This window comes from Aythya fuligula, chromosome 16 (assembly GCF_009819795.1).
Source record: "Aythya fuligula isolate bAytFul2 chromosome 16, bAytFul2.pri, whole genome shotgun sequence".
Lineage (NCBI taxonomy): Eukaryota > Metazoa > Chordata > Aves > Anseriformes > Anatidae > Aythya > Aythya fuligula.
Genome location: NC_045574.1, coordinates 864,064 through 882,984, shown reverse-complemented (window position 1 = coordinate 882,984; position 18,921 = coordinate 864,064). Strand labels below are relative to the sequence as shown.

Genomic DNA, 18,921 nt, shown 5'->3' with positions numbered 1-18,921 from the left:
ACAGTATACAGAAAAGGGATTTTCAGACTCTGTCAGCTAATATGACTGCAGAGCTGCTTTAATTGGCTGTGGGGAGGGGTACTGATGCATTACCATGATGCATGAAGCCGTTATTGCAGAGTCCGACACCCAGCGCGACAGCTTCCTCGCGAGTCTGACAGTCTCCCTAGAAACAGGAGAATAAATGTTACACCTCAGACAACTTCCTAAACTAAATTAATTCCCCTCCCCACCGCATGGCTCGTGGCTTTGCAATTAGCAGGATGCTCTTTGTAGAGAGGGAACAATAGAAAGCAATTAATATAGCTACCCCCACCTTGCCCAAATCCCATTCATTCCTATATATAGCATCTTTTCCCTCTGACAGGAACTAGGAGGACAAAGACCAGAACTCTGGAAAGCAGTTGTTTAACCTACAAAGGAGTATAATATTATTTCAATGTAAAGACTTTTTACTTGCAATCACAATGTCAGACTTCAGGGCCCATTAGCCACAGATGACAAAACTCAGAGAGGTTAAGAGATCTTATCTATACTCAAAACCCAAGGAAACCAAATAAACAAACAAAACAAAACAACAAAACAAAACTGTGTAAACCCAGTGCATTGTATGTGAACTCCAAAGGTTGTACTGGTTAAACCTGCAGTAGCACTCTCCTTCCTCACCCAGCAGACTGACAAAGGATTCAGTTGCTCACTAACTGGCAGCCTTCAGCATAGTATTTCAAAATAGGTACCAAAAGTGACTTACAAATTTACAAATAAATCTGAAAAAAACAGCATTAAATTTTGCATCTACGGTTCAGCTAAATATAAAACATACTCAGTTTTCTCCATGCATCTGCTAACTTGTATCCACAAGTGAATACTTCTGCAAGCATGCTGATTGCATTTTTAGACAAACAATTTCTGGGTAGTGCAGAGAAAAATCAGCAGAAACTACTAGTCTTACCCAGATAAAAACATTTTTAACATTGGTTATGGGCTGTAATGCAACTGTCTGCTTCCCAGTTCCCTGAGGGACACAAAAGAACCCAGGATCTCCTGTCTTGCTAAGAGCAGCCGCTCAGCTCACTCCAGCAGGTAGGGGGGATCTGCTGCTTTGCAATGGGACTAGTTTAGCATCTGCAAAGGGACTATTTTAGCATTGTACTTTCAGTCATACTAAACTGGAAGCTGTATCCAACAAAAATACTGCAGCTTCTTTTTTCCCCTCCCATCTGGAGAACAAGGTATGCTGAAGTTCTAGCAGCAATGGCAGAGCAGTACACGGACTTTGTTTGAAAAAAAAAAAAAACTAATTACAGACCGAGAGCCAGTGGAACATCAATGTATACTTCACATCCAACTACGCAGAGCAGTTGCTATGTGCCAGGCAAATACTGGCAAAGAACACTACTATGGTGTAAAGATAGTACTTAAACACAGGATCAGTTCTTGTGACTCAGATGCATTACTAGCTCTTGATGAACAGACCTTCTGAGAACACGAAAAAGACATGACATTTACAAATCAAGAAGTAAATAATGTTGTCTTGGTAGGAAGAAGACTGAGGTTGTTATGGAGGAGCTGCCTCATTATGTAATCACACAAGGAGAGCCAAGCAAAGGGCTTTAATAAACCTGAAGTTTAACTTTCACTATAAACTAATTTCAATCTCTGTAGGTCTTTTCTCATTTTCAACATCCTGCCATGCGACAATCCTCAGTACTCATTTTGTGTTAATTTATGGGATAAATGGGTAGTTTATTTTACAGAGGCTGGGACTTAAAAATCTAATTTAGTCTTTCAACTGTAAATAAACTGAAGAAAAATGCCTTCTACTATTATTTTTTTAACCTTTAGGAATCTGCTTTTGTTTTAGGCAATAAGATCTGTATAGGGAGGCTCTAAAACTTCTACTACTACTGGCATCAGCCTGCTCATGATGATGATAGATTGGCCTCAGATCACTCCCTTACAAAACAGAATTCTCTAATTAGAAAAGGTAACTAAAAACAGATTATTTCAGCTCATCTGTAAGTCTTTCTAAATGTTATGTAGCGATTCATCCAAATACAAGGAAAGCAGTAACAAAAATCTTAAGAAAAAAGAACCACCTAAAAGCAGCAATCTTGACAGAATGAGTCTCAGATTATTTTTCACACAGAAATTGCATGTGAAACTAAATACACTAGTCTGGACATAGTAATTTAGGTTTATTCAAATGCAATCACTGAATTCAAGTCAACAGAATTACAGAAACAGTTTACAGACAGAGAAGAATCATGTGCATTAGACTCTATTATTACTACTATTGCTGCTGCCACCATTAGTTTATTACTTCATGTTGCCCAGTTCTGGTGTCAATGTGATGTCTAAAGTCCTAATCATGGACTATGGCTGGTTGTTTTGAGATGTATAAGCTCAGTGATGAAGATAGTTGCTTACAGCTACTGTAGGAGAAAGGAAAGCAGATAGAATCACAGAATTTTCTAGGTTGGAAGAGACCTCATGATCATCGAGTCCAACCTCTGACCTAACACTAACCAGTCCTCCACTAAACCATATCCCTAAGCTCTACATCTAAACGTCTTGTAAAGAATTCCAGGGATGGTGACTCCACCACTTCCCTGGGCAGCCTGTTCCAATGTCTAACAACCCTTTCAGTAAAGAAGTTCTTCCTAACATCCAACCTAAAACTCCCCTGGCGCAACTTTAGCCCATTCCCCCTCGTCCTGTCACCAGGCACATGGGAGAACAGGCCAACCCCCACCTTGCTACAGCCTCCCTTGAGGTACCCATAGAGAGCGATAAGGTCACCCCTGAGCCTCCTCTTCTCCAGGCTGAACAAGCCCAGCTCCCTCAGCCACTCCTCGTAGGACTTGTTCTCCAGGCCCCTCACCAGCTTCGTCGCCCTTCTCTGCACCCGCTCGAGCACCTCGATGTCCTTCTTGTAGCGAGGGGCCCAAAACTGAACACAGTACTCGAGGTGCGGCCTCACCAGAGCTGAGTACAGGGGGACGATCACCTCCCTAGCCCTGCTGGTCACACTGTTCCTGATACAAGCCAGGATGCTGTTGGCCTTCTTGGCCACCTGAGCACACTGCTGGCTCATATTCAGTCGACTATCCACCATCACTCCCAGGTCCTTCTCTGCCTGGCAGCTCTCCAACCATTCCTCTCCCAGCCTGTAGCTCTGCTTGGGGTTATTGTGCCCCAGGTGCAGGACCCGGCACTTGGCCTTGTTGAACTTCATGCAGTTGACCTCAGCCCATCGGTGCAGCCTATCCAGATCCTCCTGCAGAGCTTTCCTACCCTTGAGCAGATCGACACACGCACCTAGCTTGGTGTCATCTGCAAACTTACTGAGGGTGCACTCGATGCCCTCACCCAGATCACCGATGAAGATATTAAAGAGGACCGGCCCCAGCACTGAGCCCTGGGGAACACCACTAGTGACTGGCCTCCAACTGGACTTGGCTCCATTCACCACGACTCTTTGGGCCCGGCTATCCAGCCAGTTTCTAACCCAATGAAGCGTGTGCCAGTCCAAACCAAGAGCAGTCAGTTTATTGAGGAGAATGCTGTGCGAGACGGTGTCAAAAGCCTTGCTGAAGTCAAGGTAGACCACATCCACAGCCTTTCCCTCATCCACCCAGCGCGTCACTTTGTCATAGAAGGAGATCAGGTTCGTCAAGCAGGACCTGCCTTTCATAAACCCATGCTGACTGGGCCTGATCGCCTGCTTGCCCTGCAAGTGCCGCGTGATGACTCTCAAGAGAATCTGCTCCATGAGCTTCCCTGGCACTGAGGTCAAACTGACAGGCCTGTAGTTTCCTGGGTCTGCCCTCCGGCCCTTCTTGTAGATGGGCGTCACGTTTGCTAGCCGCCAGTCAACTGGAACCTCCCCCGATAGCCAGGACTGCTGATAAATGATGGTAAGCGGCTTGGCCAGCTCCTCTGCCAGTTCTCTCAATACCCTTGGGTGGATCCCATCTGGCCCCATCGACTTGTGCACATCCAAGTGCCATACCAGGTCACCAACCAGTTCTTCGTGGATAGTGAGGGCCATGTCCTGCTCCCCATCCCCTTCCACCAGCTCAGGGTACTGGGTATCCAGAGAACAACCGGTATTGCCGCTAAAGACTGAGGCAAAGAAGGCATTGAGCACCTCCGCCTTTTCCTCATCTCTTGTAACTAAGTTTCCCCCCGCATCCAGTAAAGGATGGAGATTCTCCTTAGTCCTCCTTTTTGTGTTGATGTATTTATAAAAACATTTTTTGTTATCTTTAACAGCAGTAGCCAGATTGAGCTCCAGATGAGCTTTGGCCTTCCTAATTTTGTCCCTGCACAGCCTCGCAACATCCTTATAGTCCTCCCTAGTGGCCTGTCCACTTTTCCAAAGATTATAAACCCTCTTTTTCCTGCGAAGCTCAAGCCACAATTCTCTGTTCAGCCAGGCTGGTCTTCTTCCCCGCCAGCTCGTCTTTGGGCACGTGGCACGATAAACACAGATGTGTCAAGAAGAAAAAACAAGCCACTTCTAAATATTTTGTTAATATCATGGAAAAGGTGAGTTTTAAGATTATGAGTGTATCAGGTTTGCAGACAATTATCAAGTGTTCCTTCTCAATCAGAAGAGGTGCTCGCTCCTTTCAAGTGGCAACGTACAGAGGTGCAATATGTGCTGCAATGGAAAGGAGTGGATGGATGGGAAGACAAGAGAATGACAGAAGCAAGAGGCCTAAAGGATCTAGCTTACCCGTAGGTTTCTACTTCATAGCAACGTTTTATCACAGACTATTTCTGGAGGTCTGGATGTAAATCTTTGGGCAGAATAGAAAAGCACTGTTTTTGTGATAGTGCCCTTTAGTGAACCCTCAGTAGCACCTGACATTCTGTGATCTACAAGTGCTCTCATGTTTATGTGAGGTCTGTGTTCATCTTTGTTCTCAGTCTACTCACAGAGGAAGAAAGATTAGGTTGCAAAATAAAGCCAAGAGGGTGCAGAATCAATGAAACAATGAGATCCTTCCCTTCAAGAATTGTTTCTAAGCACCTGAAATACAGTTGACTCAATTTCTTTGATTAGAAAAAAAAGTTCCTACTATTTTACAGTGTTCAGTCTTATTTGTAAAGGTCAAGGAAATGAAAAACAGCCTTCTTATTAGGAAAGGCTCCTCCTGGCATTTACAGTCTAAATTGCAAACAGAAACAAGAGGGACTATCTTTGACAACAATCATCTCTATCCCATCTATATCTAATCTAACAGAACAACAGACCACACTGTTTTTGTGCATCATTTCTAAACTTAAATCATGATGCAAATTGATTGTCAGAAGAAGAAATAAATATCCCAGCATTTTTGTGTAACAGGTAGTTATCAAATCAGACAATAACAACAATATTTTCAAGAACAGATTCCTAACGTTAAACTGACAAGCAGATATTTGAGCAGTTAAGTAAATGCACTGCTTTGCAAAATGCTGAACATTCAATAGCTCCTACTAAAACCTATTGTTAGCTGGTATGGCCAAAGTATGAATGGTTGCTAGAAAATGATTCCATCTGGTATGAAAACTTCAAGCAAATTGTCTTGAAAATTACTGTTTTTAAGGATCTACAAGCAAAGATTGATTTTGTTACAAAGACTGAAATTCATCTAAGTTGCAGGCCGTGATTTAAGTATTTATATACTCCCTTTAATGGAGCACAGAAGAATTTTCTTTCATCGGTGCATCTGTGTGCATGTATGCATGCACACATACACTATATAAATTACATCATCTTCTGTATCTACATTTCTGGCTTTAGTACAATCTGGTTCAATCTTAATGTAAAGTTCAGCAAACAGGAGAACAGCGAGATTAACCTACCAGAAGGAAGAATAATGGGGAAGGTAATGAGCTACATTTTTCCAGACGAAGAGCTGATCTTATATGTCATTCTTTGAGTCTTTCTACTGCTTATGGCACTACGATTAGCTATTATAATGGTGAGATTAGCCTGATTATGTCTCTCTTCTTTGGCCAAAGCAAACTTTTTTTCCTCAGCTTTCCATGAAAAGACCCTGTTAAATTACAAGTAACTGATACAACAATTTCAGTACTAATATGCTTGCTCTCTTCCAGGCTCTTAAGAGGAAAGCAATCAACTACTCCTTTCTCACTCAGTTATTTGGCACAGAATAACCTTAAATCATAGCAATCTTATTAATGTAGAAGGATGTCAAGTGCAATTGCAGGAAACATCTCTGAAGGACAACATCCCTGATAGTTAAGAGGTCTGATTCTAACTCAAACTAGCCGTCTTTTATGTCATTTTGTCAGTATTGGACTTGATGTGATTGTGAATCTGACCATCATTTAAGACAAGCCCAGAATGTGCAGTAGACTCTATCGCAGTGAGCAACAGGATACCCTCTCCTTTTAGACTGCTTTAGTCTAACAAAGGTAAATTTTTAATTCCCCAATCTACAGGCTCTTCCCTGTAATTACAAGTTAAGTATTGGGCAACTCCAATTTCTAAAGACAGTGATTCAGTGATTTTATTTACTTTTAAATGAAACTGAAAAAATAAACTACTTGTCAAAGACAGCAATATCTTAAAAATTTCTTACCTGTGCAATAAGCCAATCCACTAGTTTGCTTGCAGGGATTACTGATTTGTAGGTCTTCAGGTGATAGTCACGATCTCTAATTAAGAAAGAGAATTTGGGGAAAATCAGGACAAAAGGTAAATATGTCTTTACACTCTAAACCTAAATATACTATTACAATCCACTGTTGCGAAATTGAAGAAAGAATTATAGATGAAAAAAAACATGACATTCCCAGCCATAAATAAGTAAGACATGCAATAGGAAGCAGATACTACCTTCCTATCTTTAGAAGCATGGAGTTTTTAAAATTTTCTAAAAACTTGAATTAAGGAAATATTTTAAATCAATACAGAGCAGTAATATTTTAAATTTCTCTTGATGGTTTTTCAAGCTGTCTTCAATGAGCTCATATTCCTGCCATGACATTCTTTCCACAAATGCACCGAGCTTCTTCTTTAACTTAGGTTAGCATATTGCCACCATTGTGCCTGTTGAAAATCACATTCTTCTAGCAGGAAATCATATTGTTTCCATCCTAACGGCAATCGTACCCAGTTTACATTTACTGGGTCTGTGCCAGGTCCATCTGTTAGGTTAAACAGTTCTGCTTTTTCAGTGTTTACCCACTGACATTCATAGGCAGTCACCCTGCATATTCCCTCTGTGACCCCTTTTGCTAGGTTCCCTGAATTAAGGACCTTTTAGCCTACTCTGTCAAGAGAGATTCTCCTGATTGTCCTCACCTGTTTGGATTTTACTTCCTTGAGCAAAATACCTGAGCAGCCAGATACAAATAGAGTAGAGTGCTCCTTTATGGCATTAGCTAATTTCAGTCAGTGCAAATGAAAAAGAAGTGTTACATTTAGATCTTCTAACACAACTTGTACCACCTCACACTCAGCCCTTCTAGGCAGCAGCAATGGTCCTGAAATCAGGCAATGAAACGCTGTTGTAAGTTACTGCATTTTGCAGTTTCCTTCCATTAATCTCCTCAGAGCCATGGAGATAGCTGATGTTTTCAGTCTTTCATATAGTACTTCTGAAGAATTTTGATACAAATATAAGAGTAGTATGTGTCTCAGAACATTGGGCTCTAACACCTTTCTCCTCCAGGTGACTACATTCAATCCTGCTCATGAGGGAGTGAAAAGATCTTTCCATATTAAGGATGTTTATTGGCTGACATGAAAAAAGTTTGGTGGTCTTGATCCAGTTCCTAGTTCCACATCACAAAAGCCACTACTGCAATTCATTTGCATTAATTGGCCCTCTCTTTTTAAGAGCCTCAGTAGATAGGCCAAATCCTGAATGGGCCATGGAGAATTAATTCTCCTCTCACCCTCGGAGGTGATCCTTCTATTTCAAGCCTGAGGTCCACTGGCATGACTGTGGAAGGAAACTTTCACAGCCACTGTGACTGTTTTACAGTCTGGATATATCTGTAACAGCATCTCAAGAGAAGACCTTAGTCTTTTGTTCTGTCAGATCGACCTCCTTCATCAGCACCGCACCATCTAATACTTCCTTCTTTTCTAAAAATTTAAAATCAAAGCACCATCTAAACTTCATAATACCTATGTTTCCCTTTCACTAATCATCTACAGATAAAAATATGCTGTGAATTTCTTTTGTAATTAAATGCAGCAGAAAAGCAGAATGCAGGGTGTGAGAAATTAGAAAGGGAAACAGAACTTTCAAAATTTGGAAGAAAAAAAAAAAAAAAAAAAAAGCATGACAGCATTTCCAGAAATATATCCTCAGAACAAAAGTTTTCCTCATAGTGTTTAGGCATATTTTTCACCTTGTCTTCCAGTAATGTGCTAAGCCCAGCACAAAACTGTGGGAGTTTTCTGGGCAGTTTTCCCCTCTTACACTCTTATCTTGAGAAAATGTGCTTTTGAAATGTCAGAACAATAAAGGAAAGCATTAAAATATTGAGTACTAATGAGTAGGGGTTTCCAGATTGTGAGAAGCAACTCCCTGTGTTTTAATAGAGATGCTGGCATAGAGCTTTGAATAAACTCGCATTAGGATCTTGCTCCGAGGCCAGTTTTTCACTGCTTGTTCTTAAATGCTTATCCAGGATGAATATTTCAACATTAGTTCACTGACTTTTCCCCCCTTTCAATTTAGCCTGAACAAGAGAGGAGCACGCATCACAGAATGTTATCCACAACCACAACCTGCAGGTGAACAGTCAAATATAGAAGTAGGAACCATTGAAATTTTGGCAGAACCTTGCTGCCACACAGAAACTAGAGAAATATAATGTTCCCCACAGGCTGTATTTCATCTACACACTGAAATATTGTCCATTAAACATGTAAACAGGGAACAAGTTTTCCTGCCCTCACAAATTGCCCTGAAGTAGGTCAGAGACATATTCAGAACCTCTTCTATATCTAACATTCTTCTGAAACCTTTCATACATCATTCCTCAAAGTAGTGTGCTTTTTTGCAAGTGGGGTACAATACCTTGTCCTCAAAGTACATTAATGTCAGACTTTACTTAAAAAAAACATAAAGACAAAAGTTGCATACACTCTCCCAAGCCACAAGGGAAGACAACTAAGCAAAAACGTATTCCATGGCTGCCCACAAAATAATTGAATGGTGAACTTTGATTCCTACAGATTCTCTTGGCACTTGCACCAGGCACTACAAGAAGTTTTCCTGATTTTCTAGAAGGAATGTTGCACTATGAAAAGATCTTTCCCACCCTGCTAGCGTGATTGCAGGTATCAGCAGTCTGAAGATTCCAAACATAGCAGTGGTCCAAAGGCAGAGCAGAAAGTCAAAGGGTTTGCACAAATAACTTTTGGCAAAAAACTACCTCCTGAAATGTTAGGCTTGTCAGAGGCAAAAAGATACAGAACAGAAGACAGAAGAAAACAGAAGACATGAAAAGATGTCTAATAAGGAAATAAAGGAAGGGTGAGTAGGAAAGCAAATGGCTGGAAGAAGAGCCCAAACATACTCAAAATGTTCAGTCTGTCCAGAAGGATCCTAAAAATTCTGAGAGTCTGCAAATTTTTCACTGGTCACACACAGTTTAGTTACATGCTGCTACAAGTACAATACAGATTACTCCTGATATACGAAGGTTCTCCAGCTGAGATTTATTACAAAAGCAGCACATTGATAAAACACCACAGGACAGGCCTATAGTAGTAATTTTCTCTTTGCCAATTCCCTAAAGCTTAAGACTACATCCCTCTCACTTTGCGGGTAACCTGAGGCCAGAGACATTTCTTCAGGTTCGCTTACCATTATTCCTACTTTGCATGTGAATTACCATCTTAAGGAGTGGAATGTGTGTGTGTGTACAAATACACACACATCCATATACATCACTACTTTGCCTACCAGGGCTGCATCACACTTTCCTGCTCTCCTTACCCTTCAGGCTGACTGAAATCTCTATTATTGTAGAATGGCTATTCTGGCAAAAACAAAAACAAACAAACAACAACAACAAAAACAATTTACAATTGATATGGCTTATGAAGTATAACTATCTTTGCAGCTGCTCAACTCAGGGACAAGAGGGAAGCTGTACTGAATTTGGGATTTCTTCCTCATCCAATTTTTCTATGTAAAAAATAAATTCTCTTCAGTAAAAATGCCCGATTCTCAATCATAGGCAACTAAACAGAACACCTGAGTAGTTCAGGGTGGGTTCCATTACAGGCCAGAAATGTTCATTTGATGTCACAGTAAGGCAACGATGATTGCAAATCATCTCCTGTGGGCTGGGAGGCTTAACTAACTGCAAGTAACTGTAATAAATAATAAAATAAAATAAAATAAAATAAAATAAAATAATAAAATAAAATAAAATAAAATAAAATAAAATAAAATAAAATAAAATAAAATAAAATAAAATAAAATAAAATAAAATAAAATAAAATAATGTAATAAAAGAATAGAGGTAAGTTCCCTCTATTCTTTAGAATTCATTTATATAAAGCCAAGTTCTGAAGACTCCATTCAAGATTTTCTTTTTTTTTTTTCATATTACAATTTCATGTTTTATTTCACTTTTGATTGGTTCTTGTTTGTTTAGGGCTCTTTGAATGAAAGCATTCTAGCATCACGTTGGCATCTGCTCACATCACTTCAGCATCTGTTTACATTTTCTATAACCAAATAATACATCATCTACACTACAAAATCTGCCCTGAATCAGTAGTCACTCATTAATCACACCTACTTTATCTCACAGAGAATGCCAGAGTACACAAATAAACTCGTGGCATACTAATAGCTCTCGTGAACTGGAAGAAGAAGCACATGCCAGGAAGAATGCAACACCAGCCTTTCACTCTCCCAAAATCCAGTTCAAACATCCTCCAACAGAAGTCCAATTACAGAACTGAATTGTGGAGATAGGAGGAAAGTAAAAGAGCCACAAAAATGTTTATTACAGTTTATAATGAGAAAGAAACAAGATTTAAATAGTAGCATGTTGTCCCTTTAACAAAGCCAGATACTGTATGTGAGGTGATCACGTAGGTGAACTTACTTTACCACTGGAGTATAAAGGCAGTGTAGTCTGCAGTAGAGTCTCACACCCTGAAGAAGGAAAAATAGATGATATTATCACTTTTTTCTTTGTCCAAAAAATGCTGATTAGCTACAGCTAGCAAAACTTGGACACTGATGTCTTTACTCAGCCAGAATTATCTATTGATTAACTGTTTTTCAAAACAGATCCTTTATCCTCTGTCAAACAATTTTTTCTTATTTCCCTGCCTCCAGAAACTGAAAAATACACTTTTATCTCTAATCAAATCCATTCCAACATTTTCTCCATTAATCCTTCCTAGCAATTAACCCATGAACTGATGTCCATAAGAAGAAATCCAATTTATTAAATAATATATGGCATATATGGGTCAGCAGAACTCATTTGACATACACTTATCAGAAGCAGCAGTTAAATATTGGTATCTTCTATCTCCCTGAACCATTATTCCTACATTTTCAACAGACATGCTGCATTACGGCCTACCACTTCTTTCAGACCCTTTTTAAACTGTATTAGGATTTTAAAAAGCAGTCTTGGGCATAGTCACAACTGTATTGTTATTTATGGCTAAGCTCTGCTTCCTCTCCCTAGACTGAATGTCTCTTATGGCATTAGTATGGAGAGCTGAATACAACAAAGGTAAACAGCATTAGGGATCTCCTATCCAACAGTTCACCAGCATTTAGAGGCAGAGGAAACTCTTTGGGGGTTCTTATACAAATCACAACAATGGGAACAAACCTTGGACATGATGTCTTCCAATTCACTTCTTGGTTTATATGTTCCATCATCGTAGCGAAATCTGTACATCACCTGCTCATTCTTAAACTGGTGCTTATCTGAAACTAAAACATCAGCATGATAATTAAAATCAGTCTTTTCTCCCCTGCTATATAGGCCAGCTGGTACTTTTGTACCTAGAGATTAATTGGTATCAGTCGCTTTCTGAAGAGAAGACTCAACTTTTCACATCTCTCCTTGTGGATTTACATGCTTCTGTGCACTTCTGAATAGTTTCACTAACAAAAGCCGTTTCCTAAAATACCATGGCTCCAGTAAAATTGAAATTTCTTCCCTTTGCATCAGATTCAATTTATGTAAAGCTTTGGAAATGGCCCTAGTGAAGGCAATTGAGGTTGTCTGATTTTTTTTGTTGAGTTTTGAATAAAGTGCCTGCAAATTCCCACAACATTTATCACAGCAGTATAGCCTTTTCTGCAGCTGCCTAAAGTTCTGCACTTCCAAAAGCAGAGAGTATTCTGGTGGGAGGAACTACAGCTGGTGGAAGTATTCTTCTACTAAGGTCCTTGTGTTTAGTAGTGAGCTCCTTCTAAAAATTAAACAGCACTTTTGAAAGACTGCTTTTTCAACCAGAATAGCTATTCTGTAGTAGAATAGCTTAAAATTCATTGGGTCATGCTATATACTAACAGGCTATAAAGACAAGCACACAAAAGATGTTGCAGTGTGATAAGCAACCATTTCAAAAGGAGCATTGGCTGAAATCAGAAGTGTTAAAAAAACATATCCAGTTTCAAACAGTTTTATCCAATGGACCAAATCAGAAGAGGGTTGAAGTCCATATCCAATTAGACATAGGCTTATCCTGGCTCCATTCTAAGATAAACTATTACAGAAGTGAAAACCTTATAGTGAAGATAGTAATTTGTGGTAGAAACTACTTGTTTCACTGATTAATAAATAGGTAAAAACTATTAGGTTCCAAAGAATATTCAAATTCAAAATAAGCAATAAAGTATCTTCCAGATTTTACAATACCCTGTGTAGAAATGCCATTGTTCACAACTTAACTTAATGGAGACCAGTTACAACTGCATAAAAAAGAGGGAGATCTGGAAAACAGTAACCCAAGCAGAGAGCAGATGAAGGTAGGATAGCTTAGTCACAATTATCTTTTCTGCCTTTGCCAGTGGAACAAAACTGTAGCTACGCCTTTGTGCTGGAGCACCCTTTAAGATTTTGGATGCAGTATTTCACAGCATAGACTGTGTTTGATGAACTGAAAGACAATCTGGATTTTTACTATTTAAGGTGCACATTAGACTGAGTTTGATTACCCTGAGACAAGGGATTGCACTGGGTTAGAGCAACTCAGAAGTACCAGGATTCAGTTTGAGACTTAGCCTTCCCCTTGCAGAGTGGGTAGAGTGATTGCTTAGAAGGCAAAAAATGGAAATTCTGAAGACTTTTCCTCATCATGTGCAACACGCTGGTCTGTGAATATGTCATAAAGATTCCTACTTGTGGTGATATTTTTCACAGAGTAAAACAAAATTTGCTGGATCAGGTGCATATACTTTTCTATATGGTTGAATCTCTGGCCTGCGTTAGACTCTCTTCTTAGAGAGTCTGTCTGCTCTGGATTTTGTGTTTTGAATTCTATTGAGAACCAGGTCTGCACAAAGTGTCTTTTGGTCTTTTGTGGCCAGCACACAGTAGATGAGGTTCTGATCACTTGTACTGTCTGTGGCAGGTACCAGAACTTGCACATCAGCAGTCCCAGATAAAAAAGACAGAATAAAAGGAGACAGAGGAAAAGGAGTGATAAAATGCACAGAGCTCAGCACTCTGCCACTCAGCAATCTTCTATGGCCCTGCTTCTCAGGCAGGCTGAAAGATCAGCAGTTTTCACCTGACAGTAATGTTAAGCCAAGTGAAATCAAAAGATAAAAGATATTGCTTAATATAGAGGAAGGGTAAGGGCTTCATGATGGTGCTTAAGTTTTAAGTTCTTGATACATGAGGAGACACAGAATGGAAAACTTTCTTTTATAATGATTTATCAAGATTTCAAGGGGTATTTCCTTAACTAAATGTAGCACTGCAAATACTTTCTAACATCTAGCACTAACTCTCATTATATACAGTAACATCAGGACCTCAAGGTAAAGGTAACATTAAAACCAATCAGATGTGCCTTGCTCAGTGTGTTTGAATGAGGGAAGCAGTGGATATGACAACACAACTTCCTCTGAGCTGTAAAATTTGTGTTTAGATAGGGAGGACACTGCCAAAAGGGTCAGAGTATGAAGCTGCAGCAGGGTAAATGCTCACGAAATAGCAAGTCTCAGAAGACTTTTTGCATTGACAGTGCAACTGTACACATTAAGAATTCAGGCAAGTAAGGGTGTGAATGCAAAAGAGTAACCTTCATTCAAAGGGGAATTCCTACACATTGAAGACAGAGCATTCCAGTTCTCCAGAGCCAGAGTTAGGGACAAGTACTTAAAAGCATTCAATGTTTGTGACCTCGTGCATATAAAATCTCACTTGAATCTGACGTGATAGGCTTCTCCCTACACATTTTTGCAAAAAAAAAAATATTTTGTTACCTAAGTAAGCATCAATTCCTTCCAGTCTTTGGCCTTTCAAAGACTGAATGTGCCAGAAAGTATGTCTAGGTATCTGGGGGTAAAAGTGTACGGGTATGAAGGATTATCATGCTGCTAATATTAGATTTCTCTGTGGTAATTAAAGGAAGAAAATAGACATTATTTCTTAATAGTGTTGTCACCTGAAAGACAAGTTTATGGAGATGTGATACCAAGAGATTAAAGCAATACTTGCCTAATTAAACGGTTCCCCTATTTAAATTGGTTTCCAAGAGATTGGAAATGGTCTGTATGGAAATACAGACCATTGGTGATTTGAGACCTATATGCCTTATCCCTTTGAAGTACATTTTGCAGCTAAACTCACCTGAAAATTGAAATTGGGACATTTGCTGCTTAAATAAAATATGAATGCGTTGCTCTGTCTGCATACCAAAACGTGAAAATAGCAGGAAACAGCAGGAGATACCTGAAGTTAAAGGACATAATCTGGAGAAAGTCCTTGTTTAGTAGAAAGGCAGACAGCAAAGAAAAGTTTCAAACAAGTGCTTTGTGCTACCCACCGCTACATGACTTCAAGGTCATCTGCTGGGTACAATGAAGAAATATAATGCATTGCTATGTTAAAGAGAAAGACTTTTGCAAAATGAGCTGAAAATAACAAATCCCACAGAAACCTTCCATCATGTCTTCTCTCTCCAAGAAGCAGTCTCACGAGGAAGAATGACCCAGCATCTGGAGCCTCTCACTCTTTTTTACCTGTGCCCCATTCTAAAAGAGTACTGCTGAACTTTTATTTGTATTGTTGATGTCCCACATGGAAAGCTGTATTAATGATCACTAAAGATTTTCAACCACACAAAACATAAATGAATACATACCTGATATAGTCTGTGTACACGACAACAAAGATATTGCAGAGAAATCAAGCAACTGCAGTCATAAATGCTTTTAGAATACCCAATGAGTCTTGTTTTAATCCCATTAATCCCAAAAGTCACTAACAACTGAGCATTTTATGGGTATAGTACAGAAAAGCATTCAAACATCATATGAACACCTGCAGTCAGTTTTCCACCCTTATTTCCAAGGCATAATTGAAATATGGCATCTCTTTATGGCATGGAGCACTCACCATGATGAATAATTCCATTTTCCAACAGTGCCTGTCCCAGGTTGACCCCTTCCTCAGGTTTGCTTATCTCCCCAATCTCTGTGAGCCATGATACAAACTCACTGCAAAGGAAAGCAGAACAGAAACAATTGTCTTTTTCTCTCTGAATATAAGCAGACATATACCTGCGAGCCCTCAGCCAACCACAGGTGACACCGTCCTTGAAGCATGTGTGAAAACTGTTGTGAGGAGTGATTCCTCTTCTGTGCGGCTCAATTTTGTACATTTCTGGCAGAAATGTTCTGCAGAATATCCAGATCTCCTGTTCATGACTTTTCCCACCACTCCTCTTAGGTCATCATAATTAACAGACACACAAAATGAGAGAAGACCTTGCTGAATCTATAAAGCTGCTGCAGATCCTTACTTTATGCAGACATTTGAAGGGGAGCAGGAAAGCAAGATTAACTAATGACCTTAAAAACCTTATGCACAGGAGAGAAAACAGCTACTTCAATTCAGGCTACTCATCCAACCAGAGTTCATGGTCTGACTTCATTACATAGTTCACCTTTCTTCACTGGCTCTGATTCATTTCCCCCTCAGTGTTGTAAGTGTGCTGGCTTTAAAAGGAATCACAGTAAGACTTAGGACAGAAGATTCAAACTCACTGAATTCAAGCACAGAACAGCACAAGTGCCCCTAACAGGTTAATTTAAGGTCATTTAGTGAAGCTGCTGATGGTGAGATACATAAATGATGCTTCTAATTTACAAACAAAAGGTGCTAGGTCTGTCTGCATAAGCAGCATGAAATAAAACCTCTCTCTGGTGAGAGGCAGAGTTGCACACATGGGCAGAATAGAAGACAGAAATGGATAAATATGTAGAATGTTACTCAATTAGAAACAGTAAGTACAGAAAAATTTACATTGCAAGTACTGCCAGAGCCCTAGGGGGATCGGAGTTGTTTGCCAAGTTAATTATTAATTACACTAGAAATGTGTTAAATTCATATAGAAAGAACAAAAGGAATATATGAAGTAGCACAACATATGGGAAATCTGAGTTCAATAAACCACTTGGGTGCTTGCCAATCTGTGGAGGATTGCTGCTTATCAAAACCAGCATCCATGCCTCCAACTGTGGGCTCTAAATGAAGTATTTTTAGTCTCTTCATGTTTATCAGAACTGACTCATCTAAGCTGTAGGTAGTATTTACATTGTGCCTTTAGAATAACAACAACAACTTCAATAACAAAAACTTCAGTTTGCTGAGGGGCTACTCTGTCATAATGTAGAAGCAGCAGCAGAATCTATTCAGCTGCGCCAGGGGAATCCCATAGAAACCAGCAGATTTTGTAAAACTCCTAAAGCCAGACTACTGTAGTGATGAGTCAGGCTCTGTATCTCAGAAGGAAAGATCATCCTTTATTTCCCAGTGATTCTGAACTGTTTCTAATAGCTTTCAGAAGCTGAAACACAGAACATAAACTGCAGAAGGAGAAGTAAGAATAGTCCTCCCTATCAATTACTGGAAATACAAGACATATACCCTGTGGACTGCCCCATCCCATACCTGCTGGCCATTGACAGTAATCACGTTAGGTGCCCGGGCTGATGCCCAGTCACTACATTTTCCATCAAGTGCAATACGTCTGTGACAGTTTATAGCACTTAAACAACTGCCCTAAACCACAGCAGAACATTGCTGACCTCTACGTCTTTCATTTGGACCTGTGTCCCTGGAGTTTATTGGGATTCTAAATGCAAGGCAGTTATCTTAAAGTCTGAAATTGAGCATTGGAAAAACAAAAGAAGCGAATGTACTCTCACAGCTCTGAAGCTTCAGCACTATGGGATAGTTTTCTTAAAATTTACTTTAAGACTTGTGTGGTATTTGATTCATAAGCAAAATCAATCATCATTTGCTCCAAAAGTTTTACAAAAAACTGTAAAGTGTGTGATCCAGAAATATTCAGAGGTGGTTTTTTTTTTTTTTGGTGTATGGTAGACTTGCTAAAAAAACATCAACTTACAAAGTGAATGGCAAAACTTGATTTGTTTTCTCATCTTGTTCTAAGCAGTTCTCAGTGTAACTGAGAGCATCCCCACTTCTCTTACTGCCATGCTGAGTTCTCAGCTAGCATGCCAGCCAAGACACTATTCCCAGCTCTTCCCCTGAAAGTAAGGGACTGAGAACAGCTAGGTTTCTACTCAGGAAATACAAAGGAAAATCCAGCTGATTCAGGGTCGTGCAATATGATCAGATATGTCTGGAATCTCTTGAGGTTAATAAATTCTCTCTATCACAAGTTCAGTACAGGTCAAGGCTTTGCAATCAATTTGGTGCAGTGCTGAAAAGAAGCATGGCAAACAGATCATTTACATATATTGGCTTCAACACCCAGACTGCAGATCGTATCACCGCTCATATGCCTCAATGCCAATACACCCGAAGAGTGGTCAGGAAAAAGTATTTGCAGACCAGTGCCATAAACAGCCTTATAAATAAACACATGATATTTCTAAGGTTGTTAGAAGTAGTTTATGCTTTTTTTTTTTTTTTTCCACTACAACCACATTTTATTTCTTGAATTATTAGATGCTATCTAATATCCAAAGGCCAAGAGAAAAATTACTTTTGTGGCCTTAGTGTTACTCTCAGCTGCATTTACCAGAAAACCACTAAGTACATCCCAGCACACTCCTTAGTTTCTCCCTTAGGCAGAAATATCTGAAAAAAAAATGAATAGGTCACAGCCAAAAAGCATTGTTCAGGGCAAGCCCCAGGAATGATATGGAAGGTCTGTGAGTCATGACTGCATTGCACTGACTGAGTTGCGCTCAACTGAGTTGCCCAGGACTGCATTAACAAGCAACTCAAAAGACGTCAGCAGAGGTGTTTTTGTTTGTTTGTTTTGTTTTGTTTAGAATGGCAGAGGCTGGAAAATTAGCCAAAATAATGCTTTTGTCAGAGATCGGGATACCTGTAGGCACCTCAGCCTGGTCAAATCTCCACAAGAGGTTTTCATATAGCAATAACATTACCAGCCTATGCTACTAGACTGTATTCCGTCAGGCTGAAAGCCAAAGCATCATTTCGGCACCCTGTAAACAAGGAGTGCTGCCTGCAAAATGCCATGACAGAGACCACAGGGAAGGAAGGGAAATTAATGGATAATCTTTCATTTTTGTCTGCTGCACTGGCAAACAGGATATTCAGTCCTGAGAGCAGGACAGCTCTGCTGGATTTAAATCTTATCTGGTCAGCATCTACTTGCATACAAAAGAGGATACAGGTTAGGCCACTAACAGCCCAGAGCTTGTGGGAGTTAAG

The 18,921-nt window shown here is 39.7% G+C and overlaps 1 protein-coding gene across 3 annotated transcripts in view; it reads right to left on the bottom strand.

Moving 5' to 3' along the window:
- Positions 1-18,921, bottom strand: part of PREX1 (phosphatidylinositol-3,4,5-trisphosphate dependent Rac exchange factor 1) — a 178,727-nt gene that overhangs the window by 47,338 nt on the left and 112,468 nt on the right. For all 3 annotated transcript variants that reach the window (XM_032198116.1, XM_032198117.1, XM_032198118.1), the window contains exons 11-15: positions 15,604-15,704; positions 11,857-11,960; positions 11,110-11,159; positions 6,603-6,678; positions 94-166 (exon numbers count right to left, since the gene is read on the bottom strand). In XM_032198116.1, the coding sequence (XP_032054007.1) occupies positions 94-166; positions 6,603-6,678; positions 11,110-11,159; positions 11,857-11,960; positions 15,604-15,704 (404 nt within the window). The remainder of the gene's footprint in view (positions 1-93; positions 167-6,602; positions 6,679-11,109; positions 11,160-11,856; positions 11,961-15,603; positions 15,705-18,921) is intronic.